Below are 25,697 nucleotides of genomic sequence, written 5' to 3'. Positions count from 1 at the left end.
CACACACACACAGCGTTGAGCTTTAAGCAGTGAGAGAGAGGCGGGGGGGAGAAAATAAGGTGGAGCAGAAACGCGCTCTCCTGAGAATACGAGGCAGCAGGATGAGGGCAGATTAGGAGCAAATATGCGTCCTCGCATTTAAAATAACTGCCAAGTCCGACTGAAGCAAATGAAACTCAAACTATCAAAAAGAGCAGCCGAGATTCAGACACTTTTTGCGCGAGTTCCACTCTATATGGAGTTAGCTTGATAACTGAGGTTCAGGAACACAAGATCACACCATGTCCGCGTCTATCTCACCACCTACTCTAATCCACCATCCATTCACCTGCGCTCCTCCAATCCAATCACCGAGCCACACCGGCTTTCTATCAGCTCAATCACCTGTAGCCTATATACACTCACTGTCATACCACTTCTCTCCCGTTTGTCATGTCTTCACGACCCCCCCCTCCACACCCCTTAGTTCACATCTCGTTACAGGCAGCACGAGCGGAGTTTGCATGTTTCTCCCCGTGCTGCGCGGGTTTTCCCCGGGCACTCCGGTTTCCTCCCGCCGACTGTTAAAGATATGTTTTGCACATGCCTAATCTTGCCTCTCTGTCCTCTGAACACAGGAACCAGGGGGGGTAGGTGGAGATCGTACGTTATCCTGGGACACCGAGCCCAGCGGGCTCCCACCCAGGATGCGGTCTTCACCCCGGGCGCAGGACCTAGCAGGCTACGCCCGGGCGCAGGACCTAGCAGGCTACGCCCAGAGACGTACCCCCACTCAGAGTCTCAACCCCCGGGATCCTGGTTCCTGACACGGCCGTGCCGCGTACTAGACGAGTCTCCAAGCAATCCTGGTTCCGGACACGGCCGTGCCTTGTACTAGAAGAGTCTCCGAGCAATCGCACCACACTCACTTATCAATAAACATATATTCATTCTAACCATGGTGTGATCTGTGTTAGTGAACTGCCTGTTTGTCTCTCTGCCAGTGCCCGCATGTCTGTTTAGTGTGCGTGTGTGTGTGTGGCATGTCATTTTTAACGCTGTTCATTGTAACGAGCAGAGCGTGTGTTTAGGCTATCGTCCGGCTCCGTCCCCAAATTAATTAACGCTATGATGATACACCTGGGATGACGGGAGGTCCTTCGTGTTAAGGCAAGCCCTGGTTAAGTGTGTGTGTGTGTGTGTGTGTGTGTGTGTGTGTGTGTGTGTGTGTGTGTGTGTGTCAAACCAACTAGGCCTACCCCTCCGCTCCGTGTTGTCATGCTGCTGCACTGCCTTTTCACTTGCAAAGTGAAAAGGGGGAGGGGAGGAAAACTTGGGAAGCGTCTTTCACACATAGAAATGCAACTGATAGAATGTGCACTGCGTGTAGCGCGATTCTAACGATCTGTCTGGAAAGGCAGATCGTGGAGCCATTCTGATCGTGAACGATCTAAGATCGTCATATCGCCCATCCCATATATATATATATATATACCGTATATATACGTGTGTGTGTGTGTGTGTGTGTGTAAAGAACCAATGATGATGTGTATCAAACATTTGTGTTTGCAGAGGTCAGCACCACAGGCAGAGAGCAGAGTCTCCAGCACCCAGCTGTAAGAGTGACCACTCTAAAGGCAGACCTCCACATAATGAACCTGGACCCCCAGACACAAAGTAAGAGGACTGTAGCTCTCAATAACATAATCATATCTGGAAGATGTAGTAAAATCTGCACTTAACTTGATCCAAAATATAATGAACCTAATAATGTAATAACTTCACCAATAATATAGTAAAATGTCCTGGCTGATATTGTAATAATATTTGACTGATAGGATGTAATACCTTTCAATATAATAGACCCCAATAATGTAATAAGTTGAGTCAAAAGTTGAAGTGGGATCCTTGCAGGTAAAAAAGGAGTGGAGAGCAGGAGAACTTGGAAAAACTGTTTCAGAAGTAATAATGAAAAAGCCTTTATTGTGGCACGCCTAACAAAGTCCAAACAGGGACCTACGTGTTTCAGCTCAGCAGAGCCTTCATCAGGGTACAGGCCCAACACAACAATGCATACACACACACACACACACACACACACACACACACACACACACACACACACACACACACACACACACATATATATTTTCCCAGGCATGGGAGCTAAGGCAAAATGTTATGTTCAGAAAATGATGTAATGATTTTGTTTTGCTGATATGGTGAATGTTATGTTATGCTGTGATTTAGTTTTATTACTGCGGCGTTGGCGTATGTTGTACTGCATAATATATCATATGTGTGTCTTGTAAGCCCATGAGGGCTGGGCACTGTCAAGTGCATGACACATTTAATTTAATAAAAATCAAAAATCAATCATATAGTGACATCACTCAGCCATCAGTGAGTAGACCTCCCAGACACACCTGTGTCTCACAGGGAACCTGCATCAACAATCATTGTGAACAATAAGGCATCAATACATGATGGATAAAGTAAAGAAGGTCCATAATAAAGTTTAAAAACAAAAATTGGGTACCCAAAAAAAGAGAGAGACACAGAATGCAGTAAATGCACTGCAAGTGGGAGCAGTGCTGAAAACACTGCCCACAGACTAGAGGTAGTAGGAGGAATCACAATCCCAACCTGACAGGGAGAACTATATACAATCAACAAGTATACAGCCTACAAAGGTGAGGCAATAGAGGCCCTCACAAGGAGCCACACATTGAAAAGTCATATAAACAGCCCAACAATGGAATGTAGCTGAGAAAAAAACAAAGAATTAACAAAAAACAATCTCAACCTCACATTGAGCCCAGATTCCATTAGTCTACTGTGGGCTGAGCCCAATAAATGTACTTTAACTACTTAAATCATGATGCAAATATGAATGTAGTTGAACTACCAGCAGGTTGCTGCAAAATGTAGTTAAACTACTAGTTTAATTACATGTAGTTCACTACTCTCCATCACTGAAAATAGAAAAAACCCCAGTTTAAAACAAAACACTTTGCATGTCTCTACGTCCCCATTTAGAAATAGAAGGATAAAATAGTACAATTACTGTAATTTAAATTGATACAGCATGTGTTGACACCTGACCATGCACATATTACACTGACTTCCTCACATAACAAATTATGCCCTGCCCTCTACTGTCCTAAAGGGTGTATTACACTTAATGACAGTTAATGTGTAAAGCACACAGGATGTTGCACAGAAGTTATGAAGACAGCTTAATCTAAGTCAAAACACTTGAAAAGTTCAATTCATTTTGAGGTACTGGTCTAAATGATTAAATCATGGAAAAGACTTGAACTGCCCGACACTAAGAGCCCTGAACAGACCTAAGTTTGCTGCAGCGAAAGAAAGAGACAGATTCAGGAGAGCCAAAGTCAAGCCCACTTTAGGTATATGAACCATAGATGTGAACCAAGGGATTTCATCCTCCATTCCTTTTTCCATAGACATTTTGTCAAATGCTGATAAAAATACTTTTACTTGGTCAAGTTTGGTTAGTTTGGCCACTTTTCTGCTGTATTGCTGCAGTACACAGCAGGTAAAAGTGGGGCTTTTGTTATTTAAATGTTTTCTTTGTTCTTTACAAAAGACCCCCCTCACTGCTGCCACAGCAGCCCCACAGCACCCCCTCACTGCTGCAACAGCAGCTCAGCAGCACCCCCTCACTGCTGCCACAGCAGCTCAGCAGCACCCCCTCACTGCTGCCACAGCAGCTCAGCAGCACCCCCTCACTGCTGCCACAGCAGCACAGCAGCACCCCCTCACTGCTGCCACAGCAGCTCAGCAGCACCCCCTCACTGCTGCCACAGCAGCACAGCAGCACCCCCTCACTGCTGCCACAGCACCAAAGAAGCACCTTGAAAACATTGAAAATGTGGCAGTAAGACGGCAAAGTTACATGAGTAAAATCTGTATTATTGGAATCACAAGAGACCATAGAACATTTCACTCAGAACAAAACCGAGTGCTTTGACCCAGTAAAACTATTTTTATAAGCATTTAATGGCCGTGACTTTAGTTCTCTATTGTGGAGTCGATGCACCAGCTTGTGGGGAAAGTGTTTGTTACATAACAGCAAAAAGTCATTAAAATTACACCATAAAAAAAACTGTGTTTTGAAGCCAAATTAGAAAAGTCCAAAACGTGCTCATTATCTGCTAGATTTTACACACTTTTTCGACACTGGCTCACAGCCACAAGTGTAGCAAGCCAATAATGTCTGGAAATGCTCGGAAATACTGTGATTAGGCCTCCGAGTAGAGTGTGCTGAACAACCCAGTTAGGGATGCATTAGTCTTGCTGGCCGGCCTCACCTCCCTACCGGGAGAGGAGTCTGGGATAACTGGGATAAACCCTCCCCTGCTCTACTCTGCTCTCCCATTGGAGCGACTGTTTCAGTCGCTGCCGGATCTCCGCTCCCGGCTTATTACAAACTCTGTCATTGGCTCCGACCACGTCAATCAGAGCGGCTTCCGCTCCCTCCTCCCTGTGTGTCGCTGTAAACAGTGCCCTGCCGCCGCAGTGAAAACAACAACGCTAAGTAGCTAGCCAGCTAACGGCACAAACCTCCACGCTAGCTCATTGTACATGCTGAAAACGGCAAGTTGGATTGTTGGAAACTATTTTCCGTGGGCAGTGCCGCTAAGCGCCACCCATGGCAATCCCATTATGGAGACCTGCGGCGCCAGACTCCTCTCACGGTAGGGAGGGGAGGCTGGCCAGCAAGACTAGGGATGCATCAATATGAAAATTGTTACCGATACCGATAACCAATATCAACTTTGCTGTTATGGCCGATAACCGATATTTGCTAACATTTATTTACTCAAAAGGAATTTCAGCATTTCAGTTCAATGTGTTTCCAAACGCAGCTGCTTCTTTTAATTAAGTACTGCTTCACTACCCTGTTTAATTTGATGCTGCTTTTAACACTACTTTAATCAATAGCACGTCCATCATGTGTCAATCAAATTGTCTCATCCCGCCCACCAGTAATGTAGTGTTCACACTATGATCTGTGTACTCAGTGATCGACTGCACTTGACAGGTTTATGTTTGTGTCATCAAGTTAGCAACAAAAATGCTACATGTCTTTCTGTGAAGAGATGCAGGAACAGAGAGACAAGACGCATCTCTTTTGGCCCAGCAAGTAGCTGGAGCCGCTTATTTCCTGGTACTCTACATATTCCATCGCTGCTCACAAGATAGACTGAATCACTAAAGGAGCGTTCACACCGAGATATTTATTTTTCGCTCTGTCGCTCAAGTCAACCCTTTGGAATCGCTCTGTCGCTCTGTTTAAATCGCTCATCAACAGGCACACGAAATGACGGACATGTGGGGGATATAACGTTACGCAATGTCATGCTGTTTGTCCACTACGAGCCACCGTCATTGTTTACAAGCTAAGCCTATCAGCGTGCTCCTAATGCGAGCTGCATACCGGTAGTACAGACTTCACTTCATGTCAGCTGTCAGGCTGTCAATGCGGTTTGTTGCCACACAATAAACCAGCGGTTTGTTCCAAGCCAGAGTGATCCTTGACTCGCTCTCACACAGCAGCCAATCAGCATTTAACAGCGAGCGACTGATGCCAGCGTATTTTCGCTCGAGTTGGGATATTTCATCTCGAGCGACGAGCGTATTTTCTCCCTGTCGCTCTGTCTCTGCCGCTCGGACGCCCAGCGATTATTCTCCCAGGCGAATATACGCTCAATCGCTCGTTTGCATTGACTTTGTATGTAAACTCGACGCCAGCGACAAACTTTAATAGGTCGGTGTGAATGCAGCTTAAGCCAGAACGTGGCAATACCTCAGGCCATATCCCATAGTCCTTTGCGGGCCATGTGACTGTGGCCCTCCTTGCCCAAACCTGTACTTGTGATTAGGGTTGCACGATATACCGGTATTAGTATGGTAGGCTACCGCGGTCCCTGCCGTTAAAAAGGATACTATACCACGTTAATTTAGTACCGATACTTAAAAAAATGTCATGGGTTGCGTCAGTGTGCGACCGTGGTGTTTGTTAGCGGAGGAGAGAGACACAGCGGCATTAAAGTTGAGAGCCTGTGTCCCAGTTCACTTGAAGGCAACACAGCCTTGCCTTGAACCAATGGTGACTCGTGAAAAGTGAAAAAAAGCTCTCCCTGACTCTGTCTGCTTCATGTGTGGGCGTGCCGACTTTCCCCCCTTCCCTCTCTGCTCGCTCTCTGGCCACTCAGTCCTCAGTCACTGCAGCACCCGACATACAGGACAGACACAGCGAAAATGGCAGCGGCGTCTTCTAGTCTTGCAAGCCGACCAACGCTTGTAGAAAAAGCAGATGCACGAAGCGAAATATGGAAATATTTTGCTTACGTTGCCGACAGCGAAGGCAAGCCCGTGGACACATCGAAACCAGTGTGTAAAAGGTGCTTCAACGCGACCCAAGCGAAAGGCTCAAACACATCGAACCTGGCTAAACATCTTGCCGACAGGCACCCCGACCTGTTCAAAGAGTTTAAAGACCGAAAGGTTAGCGAATGTGAACGATAAACATACATGCCCTCAAATAAGTCCAACGAGTATTGTGTGACAAGCGAACTTGTTTAACTGAAAAAGTTTGCTTGTCACAATAGCCTACTCGTTTACAGTGAAACACGAGGCAATGTGCTCGAGCACATATCTCTGCAAGGAGCAAGTCATGACATGTAACGTTTAGGGGAGGGGACATCAGATGACTGCATACCATGTACAATATTTAATAACACTATGGTCCTCAATTCCAGTGTTATTAAAGCTTTTACATGGTAAGCAGTCATCTGATGTCACCTATCCTAATATTTACAATAATCCCAATTATTAATGATATACGAATTCATTGTAAAAAACACCTAGCCTACATGTATGGGGGGGGTACACCACATAATAAACCTACATTTCAATAGCCTACATTTATGTGTGAAAATAATATATATTACTAGATTAACCATAAATCAGGTACTTCATGTTATTGAAGCTTAGGAGCTGCAAGTACAGAGTACTTTTTTTTGATAAAACAAATAGCTATAATAGTGTAGCAGCTGTGTGAAAATATATTTTATTTATATTATTTATAAGTTTAAACGGTTCACATTCCTTTAAAATATGTTTACAGGAGAGATTATGTTAATTTTACACTAGATAATAAAAGTTCTAGCATGTTCAGCGCCACACGTGGTGGCAGTACTACCAGCATGTAGTAAAATGACTACATGGCTGTGCATTACCTTGTTAAATCAATAAAATAAGTTTTAAGTTCCATGTTTTGTCCCCTCTATTTATTCCAATACTTTTCCTGATGTTTTAGTTTTTTGCCGTGGTATCGTTTCAGTATCGGTATCGAGATACTTAGGCAGGTATCGGTATCGAACTCATAATTTTGGTATCGTGACATCCCTACTTGTGATTTATGTCCACTAGATGTCACCACAACTGATAGTTTCCATTAATTCCATACTCTGCTTGCAGCAACAAAAGATAGTTAAACCCTTTTTCAGTTGTTTTACTACATTTATAAACTCTTCTAATCTGTATGAATGAATTGCCTTCATCTCCACAGAGAGAGGAAGACGAGTGATGACAGACGAAGACCTGGACTGCAGACATCCAGTCAAACCAGCATCGTACAAAGTAAGACTTGGAGTGTATCTACTGTTGTCACCATTTCTACAACCAGGACTTATTGTGTTGCTACAGACACATTGTTCTTTCTCATGCAACATATATACATACACAGTTGTGTGTGTGTGTGTGTGTGTGTGTGTGTGTGTGTGTGTCTGTGTCTATGTACACACACACACACACACACACACACACACACACACACACACACACACACACACACACAACACTTTGGGGTGAGCTGAACATTACTACCAGATACTATACAGTATTTGAGTAACCCTTATTTACTCCTTCATGTCTTCCAGTGGACGGTGCTCTGCAGGTGGTTTTAGATGAGCATAAGATCATTCTGATAAAGAGATGTGGATTTGTGACAGAAGGAACTGAAGCAGGAAGCGCTGAAGCAGGGACTGGAACCTCCTTCAACAGGATCTACACTCTGCTCTACATCACAGTGGGACAAAGTGAAGACGTTAATACCCAACATGAGGTGTGGCAGCTGGAGACAGTGTCCAAGATGAAGACCCTCCATGATGCTCCACTCAAACAGGAGACAGCATCCAAGATGGAGGAGACCCATGAAGCTCCAATCAAGTGCCACGACATCTTTAAACCCTTACCTGGCCAAGAGAATGAAAAGAAAGAAAAAGAGATAAAAATCAGAGTAGTCCTGACACAGGGCATTGCTGGCATTGGAAAAACCTTCTCAGTGCAGAAGTTCACTCTGGACTGGGCAGAGGGTTTGGAAAATCAAGATGTCAGTCTTGTGATTCCGCTTTCGTTCAGGGAGCTGAACTTGATCAAAGATGAGCTGTACAGTCTTCTCACGCTGCTCCATGTTTTCCATCCAACATTACAGACGGTCACAGCAGAGCAGCTCTCTGTCTGTAAAGTTGTGTTCATCTTTGACGGCCTGGATGAAAGCAGACTTTCAATGGATTTCCAGAACACAAAGGTTGTGTCTGTCGTCACACAGACATCAGCAGTACATGTGCTGTTGACAAACCTCATCAAGGGGAATCTGCTTCCCTTGGCTCTCCTCTGGATAACTTCCAGACCTGCAGCAGCCAATCAGATCCCTCCTACATGTGTTGACAGGGTGACAGAGGTACAAGGGTTCACTGATGACCAGAAGGAGGAGTACTTCAAGAGGAGATCCTGTGATAAAGAGCAGGCCAGCACAATCATCTCCCACATCAAGGCATCCAGAACCCTCCACATCATGTGCCACATCCCAGTCTTCTGCTTCATCACTGCTACAGTTCTGGAGCACATGTTGACTACAGACCAGAGAGGAGAGCTTCCCAAGACCCTGACTGAGATGTACTCACACTTCCTGCTGGTTCAGACACAGAGGAAGAACCAGAAGTATAATGAGAGACATGAGAGGAGTCAACAGGAGCTGACAAAGAGAGGAAAGCTACTCAAGACCCTGACTGAGACGTACTCCCTGCTGTTTCAGAGGAAGAAGCAGAAGTATAATGAGAGACGTGAGAGGCGTCAACAGGAGCTGACGAAGACTGACAACGAAGCTCTTCTGAAGCTGGGGAGACTGGCGTTTGAACATCTGGAGACAGGCAACCTCATGTTCTACCAAGAAGACCTGGAGGAGTGTGGTCTTGATGTCAGAGAGGCATCAGTGTTCTCAGGAGTGTGCACAGAGATCTTCAAAAGAGAGTGTGTGCACTTCGAGAAGACGGTCTACTGCTTTGTTCATCTGAGCATTCAGGAGTTTCTCGCTGCGGTCTACCTGTTCCACTGCTACACAAACGGGGCTGAGAAAGTACTGGAGACATTCCTGGGAAAAGACTGGGACAGGCAGGGATACAGGGGTGAAAGTAATAAATCCCTACATGTCTTCCTGCGGAGAGCCATGGACAAAGCCCTGCAGAGTGAAAATGGCCACTTGGACCTCTTTGTCCGCTTCCTTCATGGCCTCTCACTGGAGTCCAGCCAGAGACTCTTAGGAGACCTGCTGGGTCAGACAGACAGCAGACCAGAAAGCATCCAAAGAGCCATCAGCAACCTGAAGACAATGAACACCTCCAGATCCTCTCCTGACAGAAGCATCAACATATTCCACTGTTTGATGGAGATGAATGACCAGTCAGTACATCAGGAGATCCAACAGTTCATGAAGTCAGAGAACAGATCAAAGGAGAGACTCTCTGAGATCCACTGCTCAGCTCTGGCCTACATGCTGCAGATGTCAGAGGAGGTTCTAGATGTGTTGGACCTGCAGGCCTACAACACATCAGATCAGGGACGGCAGAGACTGATCCCAGCTGTGAGGAACTGCAGGAAGGCTCGGTTAGTCCTGGTATCTTATTTATTTATTTATTATTTACTTATGTACAGTATTGATGTATGTATGTATGTATTTATTTATTTATTCACACACACACACACACACACACGCACGCACGCACGCACGCACGCATGCACGCACGCACACACACACACAGTAAGGATCCCCATTAACTCATGTCAATGGCACCAGCTAGTCTTCCTGGGGTCTGAATCCAGTCCATCATATTCATACAACATCACATTTGTGTTGTATATGTTCATCAATAAAAAATGTTGATGAGTTTAAATAGGTTATTGTAGATCCCACTCTGTGCTTTAAAAAGCATATAATCAGCCAAACACTGAAATATAATCTAGCCAATTTCAGACAGATCAGAAACTCGCTCACTACTGTGGCATCCAAGATCTTTTTATTTATTTCAAATAGTTTTTATTCGTTTTTAAGCAATACAAACAAGAAAAAACAAAACCCGTAGAAGACAGACAATACAAAATAGGTGCATGGTTGCATGATGTCATACATGTATACAATCTCCTGAATAATTGTGATGCAATGACAACCAAGTGTAAAAATAAAACCAAAATAATAGAGACAAGGAAAGAACAAGAGGGGGGTGGGAAGAGGGTAGAGATGTTGGGGGCTACTAATCTAAAGTTCTTGCATCAAATTCCTTATGATAATAATCTAAGAAGGGGTGCCAAGTCATTTCAAACTTTTCCAGAGAGCCCTGGACTGTGCATCTGACTTTCTAGTTTAAGAAATGACATCCAAGATCTTTTTAAACACAATTATTTTTTCTCATTTCTCCTATTGTATGACATGTTGGTCATAAGACATCCCTAAAGCTGCTTGAGTCTCTTCATAAACAAGCCCTGAAAATATTTGACAAGAAACCACGACAACATCACCAATGCCGTATACCCTTCCGATATAAAATGTTAAATTTTGAAAATACAATCATGTATTCCAATATCCATATGGTGTTCATATAATGCTGCTCCCTTTGTCCAACTCAGTAGCAGAACAAAGGTTTGAAAGTAAACCATAGTTTATAGATATTGGTGCAGCCCTTTCAGAGGCCGTGCATGTTGGATAGTAATCCCTCACGTCAGCGATGACTAAAGATTGTTTGTACTTGCTGTCACCAACCATGGCCACGCCCCCCTTGCACATCACTCCCCTTGAGGGCAGCATGTGGGGTATATAAGGCGGACGCGCACATCGATCTGCTCCCAAAATAGACATTTTTCTTCACTATTCTGTGGAGCAGTGTGCCCAGATCTGAAAGGGCTGCGCCAATATCTATAAACTATGGTTTACTTTCAAACCTTTGTTTATATTCTATTGGCTCCGCCCTTTCAGAGGCTGGGGTGACCAGGCAGGGTATTCCCCTTTGGACCACTTAGCATCCTCATGGGCCGGGCCCGGGGAGCAGGTGTGGTTTTCAAAGGGGAAAACTAATTTAAGACATAATAGGGAGAATCAGATTCTAGCCTATCCTTTCATGTCCATGGAGCACCATTTGCTCTCTACAGGAAACTCGGGAGGAAAGGGAGATAAATAGTCTCCTGGAGAAGGTACCCAGCCAAGCATTTTGTGCCCTAATAACCTTTCCTTAAGGAGGAGGGACAGGGGATGTTCCTCTTAGAGGAAGAAGACCCCTGTTAAGAAAACCCCACCATTTGTCTTGCTTTAGGGTTTGCACTATTTAGTGCTTGTAGAAGCATAGAAAGAGGTATTACCTTCTTTCTCGTGCTCCCAGTACTGAGTGGGTCAGAGAGCTCTCTGAGACATCTCTCAGGTAAAAGCAGATGAAGGGACCAGCTGAGGCCCATGAAGCCGCTGCACAGATGTCTGCCACAGACATACTCCTCAACAGGGCCATGGAGGAGGCCATGGCTCTGGTGGAATGTGCCCGATGCCCTGTGGGGGCTCGGTTCCTGTCGCCATATAGGCCTCTGTGATAGCATCTCAAAACCAATGGGAGAGCTGCTATGTGGATAGGGCGGCCCCTGGTGACTGGACTCTTTAGTGGACAAACAGCTGTTGTCTCCACCTGGTTTTTGACGTGCGTAAAACATATTGTGTCAGAGCGCGTATTGGGCACAGGCAGTGTGCCTCCTCCTCAGAGGGGTCTCTGTGAGGAGGAGGACAGGAAGCCTCTAAGGAGATAGTTCTTGATCTGAAGGAGCTATATAGAGACTTGGAGATAAAGGAGGGATTTGGCAACACGGTGGCTGATCCTCCATCTGCTCTGATAGACAGACATGATGGTGCTGATCCTTCATCTGCTCTGATAGACAGACATGATGGTGCCACTGACAAAGCAACAAGTCACTCACTCTTTTGGCTGAAGTGAGAGCCAATAAGAGGGCCGTTTTTAATAAGAGCATTTTGAGACATATTTTGTCTATCGGCTCAAAAGGAGGCTCTCCGAGGGCGCGCAGTACCTAGGGCGCACAGTACCATGGGCAGGTCCCACTGGGGGGCCAGTGAGCGCACGACAGGTCTGCTGCGTCTCAAACCTCTCAAGAATCTCCTAAGAAGGTTATGGGAGAAAACTCTTCTATCACCAAAACCTTCATGGCATGACAACATTTCTGCTGCATAACCTTTTATGGTTTCTGCAGCCAGATTTCTGTCCACCAGGGACTGTAAATATGAGAGGATAGTGGGGAGGGGACATGATGTGGGTTCCACTCCCTTTCCCTCACACCAGGCTTGGAACGCATCCCATTTTGCTGCATAAACCATGGTAGTGGAAGAGGCTCTGGCGTTCTGAATGGTGCGTACCAGGGCGAGAAATTCATTTTGCAAAATGTTGCAAAATTCCCCCCTTAGGTTGTTCAGATAGGGGGGATTATTAGATTTTGGGGGGATTTATAGACTTTGGGGGGGATTCATTTAGTCGCTGGCTAAAAGTTTTGGTCGTTTGAAGCCAGTGATGTTATTATTCAGTCTTAACCATCAATATTTGGTCATTTTCTCATTCACTCCCATGTCACCACCTGCTCTCCCTGCAGGGCTTGAAATGAACTTTTTTGATCACCAGCCAATTAAAGTTACCAGTGAATTAGAATTTCACGAAAGTCACGATACTATAGTATTGCGATATTGCCGATATTGCGATATATTGAATATTGCGATATATTGAATATTGCGATATTTCGATATATTGCGATTTCTTACTTTTTCAACTGCAAATGATGTCACCAAAGGAATACTTTGTCAACATCTGGTTTATATAAGAACAATTTTTCAGTCTGTACATCTGACTTCAACCATTTTATTGCAGCAACATTGTCAAGTAGACAGACCAACAACTTTCATAAAGTCATGTCATAGTTGCATGCACCTGACAAACTGAACTGTGTGTTACAGTCTACTTACAGTCCACCTTAACGGGATGTGTGGTGTTGTGTGGACTACTGTACTTAGGTAGTTTTTGAACAATGCAACTTCACTTCACTGGCACAAAACATCTTGTGCAGCACATTCAGTAACTGGGGAATTTCTAAATTACTGTTATGACAAAACTGTTACTGTTAAAACAAAATGAAAATATGCTACCGTTTGTTTACTGCTGGCCTTGGAACTAAAGTTTATAGTAGCCCGGTGGCCTGGCATGGCCTGCAATTTTTTTTTTTTTTTTTTTTTTAATATATCGATACTTGGCGTCCAAATATCGATACAATATCGTCAGGCAAAATATCGCGATACTATGGTGTATCGATCTTTCCCCCCACCCCTATATATTATGGATATCTCTGGGAAGTGCTTTTATTATGGGGATGTTCGCAAACTCCTCTCCTCATAGCTGTTGTATAAGGATACAGAAGAAACAGCTGGATAACGTTAGAAAAATGACCCGACTGAGAGCCAGCACTGGGCTGCCCAGTCAGTAAACGTAAGTTACAACGTAGCCAAAGGTTCAGTTCGATTTCACCTGTTGAACCAATATTTGTTACAAAATGAATTAAATCATAACGTTAATCAAATGTTACGGAAACATTAGCTAATCAACAGAGCTGCAAAGATCAGTTCATCGGATAATAATTTTCCCCTGTGATGGTTTGTGCCAGAGAGCACCCCGGAGTCTGGCTGGTAGAAGCAATCTCCGACAACGAAATTCTGATTTCCATACAGGCGTTATTTTGATAAACTGACCTCGTAGTGGGAATCTACATGGTTACTTTTGGCGAGAGAAAAAATATTAGAACTTAAAGTCCCATATTTACAGAGCTAGAGAGGATTGACTACACAACGCACAGTGTGCAAATCTAGAAACAGCAGCTCTACATAAGAAAGTATAGAGGAGGGGGAGGGGGGCTCAGTCAACCCAAAAGAGCTACTGTGCAGACTCTGGTTCTCTGATCTGAGAAGATTTTGGCTTCAATAGACTATACAGGGAGGAGATAGGCACGCTTTCTCCATTCATATATATCTCAATGGTTCTGACCAGCACGTGATAACCTGACAGCTGGGGGGCAAAGTGCTTCCAGGACATTTATGTGCAGGGAGGGGGGTGTGTCCCCCCCCCCCCCATCTGGAGAGGGAAGCATGTGTGAACACTGTCACGTGTGACATCACTCTCCCTAGAGGGACTCCCTCTGAGAGTCTGTTGGGGGTCCCCCAAAACTCCAGACCTGGGAGAATAGAGGATGGGGGGTCTTATAACACCCCTCTTGTGCCGTATCGAGTCTACTTTCATTTGATTGAACCAGCACTGTATCCTTCTCATGTGAAGGAGACCCAGCGCCATGACGTGACTCGATGCCATTGTCTCCAGTAAGTGCCTCACAGTGAGGGCTGTCACTGTGGCTCCTGGGGCAAATTGATGGAGGAGGGAGAGTAGGACTTCCACCCTTTCTGAGGATAATCTCCCTCTCATGACCCTGGAGTCGAGGTTTATCTCCAGATAGGTCACTGTCTGACTGGGGAGGGGAGAGCTCGTCTTCCAATTGATGGCACAACCCAGTGATTGGAGGAGCTCTACTGTCTCCATCGTATGCAACAAGGCAGTCTGTTCTCTTGACTCGTCCAGCAGAATCAGGTCATCCAGATAGTGGAGGACCCTGATACCTCTCCTTCATAGAGGGGCTAAGGCTAGCATGCACTTGGTAAAGGTTTGAGGGGCTATCGCGTAACCAAAGGAGAGACGGTTGTATTGATAGGCTACCCCCTGAAGGGAGAAGCGCAGGTATTTGTGGTGTGCCTGGCAGATTGGAATATGGAAATATGCATCCGCCAGGTCTATTGTCACAAACCAATCGTGTTGTTTTCTGCACAACATCAGATGTCTGACTGTCAGCATGCGAAACTGACACTTTATTATGAAATTGTTCAAATATGACAGATCCAGAATCTGTCGAACACTGCCTGACCTCTTGGTTGTGAGGAAGTAACAGGAATAGAAAGCGCTCTGTACTTCCCTCAGGGGAACTCGGGAGATCGTCTCTTTTAACACATTGAGTGCCACAGCGCTTCAGTAAAATTGTCTGGAGCCTGTGCCAGATTCACTTCCATTCAGTTGAAAACAGCTATAGAATGTTTTCTATTATGGCTATATTAACGGGGCTGGACTTTAATGAAACATTGAACACTCCTGCTTCTTCCAAAGAAGAAATTTTGTTTCTAGACAGTTCCATTATGAAATGACAGCCTTTCAAAAAAGTGCACTTTCAAGGGTTTTCTGTCGTTTTTTTTTACTTTCCAAGATATAGTCCCTTTTATGAATACCTTTTGCACTCTAATTTCGAGCACATTCACTGACTCTGGCTGGTGTTTTCTGATGTGGTGGCGTGTGGTGTGGTTTCTGTGCAGCCTGTGTGTCACACACCCCTCTCCCCCCCCCCCCCCCCCCTCTCCACCTCTGAGCTGCGGGCTCCTCCCCACACGCACAGAGTTTGCTTTCTCGACTCCGTTTTTGCCCCGGACAGATCCCAGCGCCCATCAAGGAAATGATGCGCGCTGGCAAACGCGACTGAACGAAAAGGCTTGGCCGTTCGGCTTCGGATGCTGGCTTTCTAGGAAATCGTGTGGAGATAGATAGAAGCATAAGAGCTCAGTTGTGAGCGCGGATGCAGCCGAGCCCACTCTCGCTGTAGACAGAGCAATATATACGGCTCTGGCAGAAAGCATGCATCGGTTTCCACTTTCATCACGGCTTTCTCCGCTGTCTCCTGTACAAAGTAAAGGATCTGAGGTGGGTGGAGCAGCTCCTGTGACGATGTTTAAGGTGGCGCCGTGTGATCCCTTGAAGGGATTCATGCTCACTGGCTAGGTACGACCTTAAACAGCAGAATTATGGAATAATATGAATTATGATTTTAGGACGTCCACAGACGTCCTTGGCACTCCTCGTTACTTTTTTTTAGGACGTCCACAGACGTCCTTGGCACTCAATATTAATAGAAGATCTTGCAATTCTGTCTCCAGAGCCAACTTTCCATCTGGGAAAAATACTTTCCAACTGGCCCTTGAATGGGAGGGTGTTGTTTTGAATTGCAGAGTTTAACCTGTTGTCATTGTGTTCCAAAGCCATTTCTGGCCCTGGGAGATTTCTCTTCACAGCAGGCTGTGTTCTGAGAGGGGCAGGGCCCGAAATTAACTTTTTGACCCACCGGCCAGTGGCGGGTAGATGGAAAAAATCTACCCGCCAAGCATATTTCTTACCGGCCAAAAAAAAAATGCATTTTTGTGTCACATATATCCATATATATCCATTTTTTCAGTACATTTCAAGTAGATAAGGTATTACGTTGAAGAATACACACTTAAATAAGAGGCCAGAGTAAAATTTGAAGCAAATTATTTTAACACGTTCACTGCCAATGACGTGTTTTTACGTCAAACAAAATCCAACGGTTGACTGCCAATGACGTGTTTTTACGTTAAAAAAAAATCGATTTTTTTTTTTTGACGGTGGGACGTTGATCTAACCCTTTTACGTCTCCTATACCAATATTGGAGGTATTGAATGTGTATAATCTATTTTACCGACCCACTGAGTGGCGACATGTCTCTCCACAGTAGAAAGAGGCGAGCCAAAACTGGAGGGAAAAGCGCGAGGAAGCCGTTCTCATACAGTAAAATGGATGGCGAAAACGCTTTCACTTTCGCGCTGACGCACAGCGGTGGCAACGGTGGGGGGTTCCAAGAATAGACTGGATGCACACTTTGAAACACGCACCATAAATAAGCCCAGAATCGCAAGAGCTTCATCAGAGCTCTCAACCGGACCGCCAAGAAACGAGCGAAACCCATCCAGCGAGCCCCATCCAGACTGCCAGGCAGCAGCAACTCGTTTGTCACAGACCCGCTGCAGAGCCAAGGAGGGCGGAGGAGAACGCCCACGGAGGGAGGAGTTGGAAGCAGAGGGGGGTTTCCTGCTGTTATGGAGGAAATTACTGTTCAAAACTATTGTTTAGATGTCTGACGTCTTACTGATGCCAAAAATGAATGGTTAAAGTGACTGTTCTATCGAATTTCACAAAAAGCCGTTTATCTCAGAATAAATTTCCAGACGCTGAAACCATGCTGTATTCAACTGCTAATGCTTACATAACTACTAACTCTACAAACTAACTCTTTTAGACAGAGAAAGCACACATTCTATTAGTTCTTTTGAGATATTGTGTGTTCACAAAATCTTAGCATAAAAGAATCCTCGGGTCTTGAAAGATGAGCCAGAATCCTCAAAAAAACCCTCTGGCAGAACCTACCTACAGTAAAAAAAAAACGGCTGGCAGTGAATGTGTTAATAGGCTATATTGATTGATGATTGATTAATCAATACATGTCAAGTCAATCTTATCAATACATGTCAAGTCAATCTTGAGCTTAAATTGTTGTAAAAAAAAAACAACGCAGCTAAAAGTAATAACTGCGACAGTCTCAGTGCACAGCGCACTATGGACCTTTCTCTCCCACTCACACCTGGCACCTGCGTTAGCTCTCCTGCACTCGTTCCCGACTCCCCTTCGGCTTTATTGGTGGTAAGCATTTTGATTCATCTCCTCATCATACGAGCTCGGCAACAAGCAGCCCGATGTAGGCTGTCAATTTAGCAGAGGTTAAAAGACGCTTTTTACCTCCGCTAAATTGACGACTGCATTCCATTCCAGACTGAGTCATGTTTGGTAGCCTATACGGGAGAGCCATGCAAAGCACTCGTGTTAGCCAGCTGCGCACCAAAACACACATGATAACTATTATCTCCTCATATATACTGTATCATACGAGTGTCGGCAACAAGTGCGAGCGATTGATTCATTGATTGATTTGCCCGACGTTAGGCTGTCAATTTACCTCCACTAAATTGACGACTGCATTTCATTCCAGAGTCACGTTTCGTAGCCTATACGGGAGAGCTAGAATGAAACAGCCTCAGGAAGCACTCATGTTATACTACCGCACTGAACTAACGTTAGTTTCAGACTGCTTCCTTGTATATTGTGCGCTGGGATCAGCGCTCCCCAGCGCACTCCCAGCGTTTAACAGTCGGAAAAAGACGCTAGGTGGACACAGGCCGGCTACACACAGTTTTAATATTACATGACGACTATTTTGCGACCCGCCACGTGGCGGACAGACGCCAAACCTAACTCACCAAACCTAAAATCTACCCGCCATTGGCGGGTGGCGGGCTCTAATTTCGGGCCCTGGAGAGGGGGCATACTCTGTATGGGTCTGTATGTTTCATTTGTTTCAACAGCAGCTTTCAACCCACTGTGCTGCTGATGTGTGCGTGGGGGCCATTATGAAAGAGAGTGAGAGAGTTATCTCTTGTAGGATTGCTCTGTCTCTCCTCTGGTATTGTTGTAAAGCAGGTGAGAGAGGAAAAGTCCTCTCTTTTTGAATGAGGACACCTAGGCAAACACCGCTTTCCCTCCTGTGATAGGACAGAGAGCGAGGAGTAGGTGTGGTTACTGACGTCCCAGAGAGGAGGGGGGAGAGTGCGAGCGAGAATCTCACTTCTTTCAGAGTGAGCCCACGTGGGGAGAAATGTGAATTCTGGTGCATTTCTTCCCCTCCTGTGATTGGACGGAAAGGTTGAGTCTTATAGGCCAATCAGGAGGCTTGCTTTTGTCTGAGGTTTTCTGTTGTAAAACCTCTGAGGCCCTCTCGGAGCACCGCCGAGGCAGCGGGCCTCCCGTCCAGGGTGAAGCTGAGCGTGGAGCTGCCGGCCCAGCCTCTTATGGAGGGAGAGTGAGCCTATTTGACGGCATTGTGGAAGTCACCAAGCTTTGACACACACACACACACACACACACACACACACACACACACACACACACACACACATACATACATACATACATACATACATACATACATACACACACACATACACACATACACACACACACACACACACACACACAGACACACACACAGCTTTGTGATGTTGTATTAAAGGCACGAGCCTCTTTCACAGCTTTATTATTATTATAAAGCTGTGGTTCAGCGGGAAACGTTTTATTTAATCGTTTTCCTGTTTTAGACTCAAAAAGTGTTTTAGACAAACTAGCTTTCTGAACGGCACCAGCCCCATCTGGAGAATTGGGCTTTGGAGCCGAAGCCGTTAATGTTTGTACACTATTAAAAACACATTACACTTTATCTCTGATATCTTAGTTTTAAGAGGCTGGGGGTTTATAGTGTTTTTATTACCAGGCTGGTGATATTAGGCTTTATATCAAACTCCACTGCTATCTGATATTTGAGCTGCTTGGCTGGTGGTGAGGACCGGGGAGAAGGAGATGGGATAGGGGGGACACTGAGCTGCTCTATCCTCTTCATCTGAGCAGGACTCAGCGGGACTGGAGCAGCAGAGGAGGAAGAAGCCCTCTTCTTTCCCCGGGCGCACCTCCTTCTTGAGGGCGATGGCACCGGTCTTCCTCCCTCTCCCTCCATGGCGGTGAGGTGGAGCTCATCCCGAGCCGCCTGTGTGGACGGGCCAAATAAGCCGGCTGGGGTTATCGGCCCTTCCACCAGCGTTTGGTGCTGTTGTGGCAGGATGGAGCTCTCGAGTCAAATGTTCCTCTGGATCTGAGTTGTCCAAGCCATGGTGCAGGAGGAAGTTACTGTTGACGCCTGGGCCAGCTGCATGATAGCTGTAAGAGATGCCACCAGCTCTCCCATCACCTGGGCGGGGACCTCGCTGCTCCAGTCTTGCAGGGAATCGGCGGAGGAGGCCAGGACGATTATGTTGTTCTGGGCAGCCCGAGTTTGAGTGGCGCTCTTGTGTGCTTTATATCTGAGAGCCGTAGGAAAACAGCGTCTCTCTCCAGCGGCAGGGTGGGTTTTCTTTGTCGTAGAAGGAGGCGCCAGGCAGGAGCACGGGGACTAGGCTGTCTTCAAGTGGAGGAGCAGAGGGGAAGCCTCGGTCTGTCTCCCCCTCCACCCGTGTCATGTGCTCCCACCGCATAGCGGGACCTCTCGTGGTGCCTGGCCGGGCAAAGGTGCAGTGTTTCAGCTCATGCAGGCTGGGCAGGGCGGGCCAGAGAGGAGGAGAGCTGCCCTCGGCGCGCGCTGCTCCCGGGGTGGGAAGCTCCAGACCCAATCAGCGAGCCGCCGTGGAAACCAGGCCAGGAAGGTCGAGCCGCTACCCCGCTGCTGCTGGACGAGGGGCGGCAGGCGGAGGAGGCAGAGGGCGACTGGGTGGCGTCGAAGGGTGGGGCGGCCACATCAGCGACGGCCGCCCAGTGGTGAGTGGTTCCCATCCTGGAAAATAACTCCACTCTGCTCACAAGCTCAGCGTGTGGAAGCTCTCTGCAATGCAGGCAGGCGAAGTCAGAGGATGACAAACCCATCCTCCAGGTTCATGTAGGTGGCTTGTAGGAGGCACTCTGGGCAAACACAGATGCTAGGCCTGAAGCGAGAGCACTTCGGCCTGGCACCCGCGCCGCCCGGAGCTGCTGTTCTTCTCAGTAGTCATCTTGCTGGTGAAGAAATGTTGGGAGCAGATCGATGTGCGCGCCCGCCTTATATACCCCACATGCTGCCCTCAAGGGGAGCGATGTGCAAGGGGGCGTGGCCATGGTTGGTGACACCAAGTAGAAAATATCTTTAGTCATCGCTGACGCGAGGGATTACTATCCTATAGAGACACTGCAAAACACGTCATCATTCAGAAGCCACGCCCAAGACGGGGGAAAATACAAGGAAGCACTGCCTGGCGACTACAGCTGGCAAAACAAACCGCGGCTAACCGGGGCGAACGGAGGAACTCAGATAAATAGTTTTGCGGGGTTTTACAGGGATTCGGACAGTTTTCTTTTTAGATAATGTCAAAAGATTATTTCAGTACACTTCCTCCAATGGAGAGGGAAAGGTACATCGAGAAAATGAACTCAGTTGGCCTGGAGCAGTGTCCCTTTTCATTGCCCAAACAACGCTGGATAAACGATCCCACACAGTGGCCTGAAGTGAAATACTATGACATGAGCTTTTAGGCATGTTTAAATTAATGAAAATAATGCTGGTGTAACATCAGACAGATGGCATCAGATGCGCTGGCGTTCTCCTACAGTATGTCACGTAGTTGCACACAAAGATCATATATATGGAAGATGAACACTCCAACTTACTTCCTTGACAGCTAAATCCACATTTTCTTCTCGTGAATGCTCAATGGCTTCCTTGTTTTGCTCGGGAGTACAAAAAAACTTTAATTGGCGATTTTTTACATTTGTTGTGTGCGCAGCCCACCACACAATAGCCCTGAAAGTCTGTACAGATTTTATATATATATATATATATATATATATATATATATATATATATATATATATATATATATATATATATATATATATATACACATTATATACATATACATTGTGCTTATGTGTGTATGATTTGTGTGTGGGCCACCCATCACAAAGGGCCACTGTGGGGCCACCTTTGTGAAATCTGCCTGACTGAACATGCATTTGTGTTGCTTACTCAGTGTGGGTCCGCCCTATACGCTCACTACACAGCTTGTGTAAGGCCTCCAACACTGTAAAGGCCCCGCAAAATAATAATAATAATTGAGCAAAGGAACTTGCATTGATCAGAAGTGACAACTAATCGATCCATTGCAACACCAGTGCACAGCAATCCTGCCATTTTGGCCTGGAGGAGACACCTCTGATTGGCTGCCACGGTTCTGTGCTGTTGTCCCATTGGCCAAAAGCAGCGCTGTCAAAAGCAAATGTGTCAACTCTTACCTCTTACCTTCAACACTCTTTCGGCCTCCCTCCGCCTCCCCCAAAGTGTTTATTTTAGCATGAGTCAATGTAAACAGTAGCTACTACATCAAATCAAATCAAATCAACTTGTATTTCTATAGCACCTTTCATACATAAAATGCAATTCAAAGTGCTTAACAGTAAAAAGAAGTAGAGTAAAAGACAATAAAAACAGAAAATACAATAAAAACAGTAAAAATACAATAAAAACAATACAGCAAAGTAATGAAATTATACAACAACAGTGGTGCATAGAGGAAAAGCAAAATTAAAATATGAAGGAGGAGGAAGTCAAGGGAATGCAAGGCTAAAATATGTTTTCTTTTAAAAGTGTGTTTGGTTTGTGATGCTCTCAGATGCTCTGGCAGGCTATTCCAGAGGAGGACAATAGACACTAAATACCGCCTCTCCGTACTGCTTAGTCCTCACCCAGGGAACAACTAACAGGCCAGTGCCAGAAGATCTGAGGGGTCTAGAGGATCTGAGGGGACTAGAGGATCTGAGGGGTCTAGAGCAGGGGTGCCCAAATTCTTTCCCATGAAGGGCCAAAACTCAATCTGGGTGGAGGGCCGAGGGCCAAAAATAAACGTTGTGGAATTACATTAAAATGCATTGTGTTTTATAGAAAATTAACATTCTAAATCTAAAATAACATTTCAATATAATAATCTACTTTTTATCTGTTTGGTAATTGTAATAATTTGCAATTGGTTATATATATTAAAAAAAAACATCTGCATTTGTGGGGAGCTTAAACATTTAGGGTGTATTCACACCTATCTCGTTTGGAGCAGTTGTTCCGAAACGGAGAGCATTTTCCCCCTTGGTGCGGTTCGTTTGGGGGAGTGTGAACACAGCAATCGCACTCGGATGCGGGACAAAACAAGCGGACCGAGATCACCAAGAAAGGGTGGTCTCGGTCCGCTTCCAAACGAACTCTGGTGCGGTTCGTTTGTGGTGAGAACGTGAGCCGACCTCGATCCGCCACAACAGCAGTAAACGGTGCGCATTTTTGGATAAACCAGCTGCCGTAGTCAGCTGCGCTGTGCGTAATGGCCTGAAGAACGAACATTTTTATCGTTTAAAAAGAACATCTTTCAGATCCTGTTTTGGCGACTTGTGACTTGCATCGATAAACTTTGGGGGATTTTTGGATCATCACATCAGCAGTTTGAACTCAATCAACTTACCTCGGACCATGGGAAGCAACGTTAATGTGTTGAATCTCTACGGATTTTGCGTGCGGTGTGCTGCGCAGCACACCGCCCTCTCTCTCCCCCTCTCTCTCGCTCTCTCTGGTCTCCATTCAATAAATGAAAACAAATCGTGGTAATCAGAGCCAGCCTTCTTTGTGATAAGATTGTCTGGTTCAATCAGACAATCAGACTGATTGCATGTCTTCCTCGAAATGTCCGTTATTATTAAATTATTTATTAATATTTTATTCCTGACAGGACAGGTGTTCATATAGCCTATGTCTCGGCTAATCCTCATCTCCGTGATAGTAGCCTAATAGCAGAATTTGCGAGGGTCTTTGATCTTCTATCTCCAAATTCCCAATAGCCTAAATAGGCTAAATAAATACATAGGCTTACATAGGCTACATAGCATACATTAATAAATAAATAAAGAACTTTCTCCCTCTCTCTCTCTCCCGATCCCTCCCTCTTTCTTTCCTTCTTTCTTTCTTTCTTTCTTTCTCTCTCTCTCTCTCTCTCTCTCTCTCTCTCTCTCTCTCTCTCTCTCTCCTCGCACGGCGGACGCCCGACATAGCCTAAAATGTAGGTCTAACAAAACGCATTTTTATAATCATATAGGAAAATCTCTGGGAATTATTTTGTCCATCCCGAGAGGCTATTAGCCTATCAGAGTCTCTGCTGGCCAATCCAGGAAGTTTGACAATACTATTTGGACCGTTTCATTTGTGGCTGTGTGAACACAAACGAACCAAGGCACAAATGCAACAATTGTATCAATTAAGTACCTGAATCGGAACAAAGCAAACGACCTACAGGTGTGAATACACCCTTAATCAGTAAACACCCCGTTAAAAACAGTTGTATTTTCCACCTTTGTAATCAAGAGAGAAATTTGACTTAATTCACAACTTGAAAAATCCTCAAGGTGCTTTGAAAATCAGCTTTATTGTCCATCTTTTGTAAACAATTTACCATGACAATTTGACAAAAACATGCAATATCCTGGTTACTAATGTGGTTCCTCCTCTGGTCATTAAGGGCGCCTGTTCAGAGGGAGGGGAACTGGTTGGAATAGCGTGAACCTCCCACGTGCTATGTCCTACCGGTGAAGCTTCCTCTGTCAGGTGAAAAGAAGCGGCTGGCTAACTGCCCATGTCTCGGAGGAAGCATGGAGCCAGTTTCGGCTCTCCCCAGATCGGCAGAGGGTGGAGTAGCAACCAGGATAAATAAATTAAGTTAGCACTAATGGGGGATAAAAAATCACGGGGGGGGGGATATATATAAATAAAAAAAAATAAAAAAAATCCCCTCCCAAATCTGTGGCGGGCCAAAACAAACAGAGCGCGGGCCAAGTTTGGCCTGCGGACCCCAAATTGGTCAGCACTGGTCTAGAGGATCTGAGGCAGGCGCGGACTGCATAATCGGGCAAAAAAAAAAAAAAAAAAATTGGTGCCCGCAGTCAGGCCACTCACTGAACAGCAGGCCAGGCGCTGCCTACTGGTTTACTAGTGGTTTTATTACTTTATTCAGGGTTAAAGTGGGTAACCTGACGCTGCCAGATGGACGGTATAGCTCCACATAGGTTTCACTAAACCAGTCGATCTGGGAATGAAGTAACCAGACCCGCTGACGGAGGCGGGCACTTTTTCCAAGCTACTTGGCAGGTGATTGGATGACCCATCTGTCTATCACCGCTGGTGGGTGTTAAAGGCCCATTCCGTTGGTTTTGGCGAGAAATAAATGTGCACAAAGTGTTTATTATTGGCACTGAGTGAATGCGCCTTGACGTCACTTAAAAATGGCGACCAGGGGCGTTTCTCTCCGACCAGCCGTTCAGAAGATAATGGAAAACCGCAGTTTCGAAGTGGATAGCATCTCCCGCCACAGCTAGAGGATGTGACGTCTCGCGCGTTCACGTCGAGCTTGTCCCTTGTCCTAGACCCTAACAGGAAATGGCTGAAGTAGCTTTTAACGTTACGCTCGTCGCTAGCTGCTAGCTAAAGGAAAACAAACACAGACTCCAGAAAAAGACCAGATTAAATAAATAAATATTTATCTAATGAAGCCCGTCTGGCCAGACAGCAGCAATGTGACCGTCATCGGGGGGAAACTAGAGTCAGGACTGTGTTTTCGGTTCATGAAGGGAACTTGCTGCTTGTAGCTACTGTAATGTGGTTTTGACCAGATAACGTTAGCTGCTTGCTAATGGATTTTCAAGATTCAAGATTTTTACTGTCACTCCGTAGTACAAGTATCTGACCACCTGGTCAGAAACTCTGCTAACATTACCGTCTTGTGTGA

The 25,697-nt window shown here is 45.6% G+C and overlaps 1 protein-coding gene across 6 annotated transcripts in view; it reads left to right on the top strand.

Moving 5' to 3' along the window:
- Positions 1-25,697, top strand: part of LOC310797437 (NACHT, LRR and PYD domains-containing protein 3-like) — a 132,829-nt gene that overhangs the window by 24,645 nt on the left and 82,487 nt on the right. For 5 of the 6 annotated variants that reach the window (XR_014553728.1, XM_083659814.1, XM_083659811.1 and 2 more), the window contains 3 exons: positions 1,552-1,656; positions 7,583-7,653; positions 7,953-9,957. Coding sequence is in view for 5 of the 6 variants with exons in the window: in XM_083659814.1 (XP_083515940.1) it covers positions 1,552-1,656; positions 7,583-7,653; positions 7,953-9,957 (2,181 nt within the window). In the remaining variant the exon portion in view is untranslated. The remainder of the gene's footprint in view (positions 1-1,551; positions 1,657-7,582; positions 7,654-7,952; positions 9,958-25,697) is intronic. The other variant, XM_083659815.1, reaches the window with a different exon arrangement.

Source organism: Poromitra crassiceps, assembly GCF_964638095.1.
Source record: "Poromitra crassiceps genome assembly, chromosome: 2".
Lineage (NCBI taxonomy): Eukaryota > Metazoa > Chordata > Actinopteri > Beryciformes > Melamphaidae > Poromitra > Poromitra crassiceps.
Note: the sequence above shows the minus strand (reverse complement) of the source record. Positions and strands in the feature narration are given on the sequence as shown.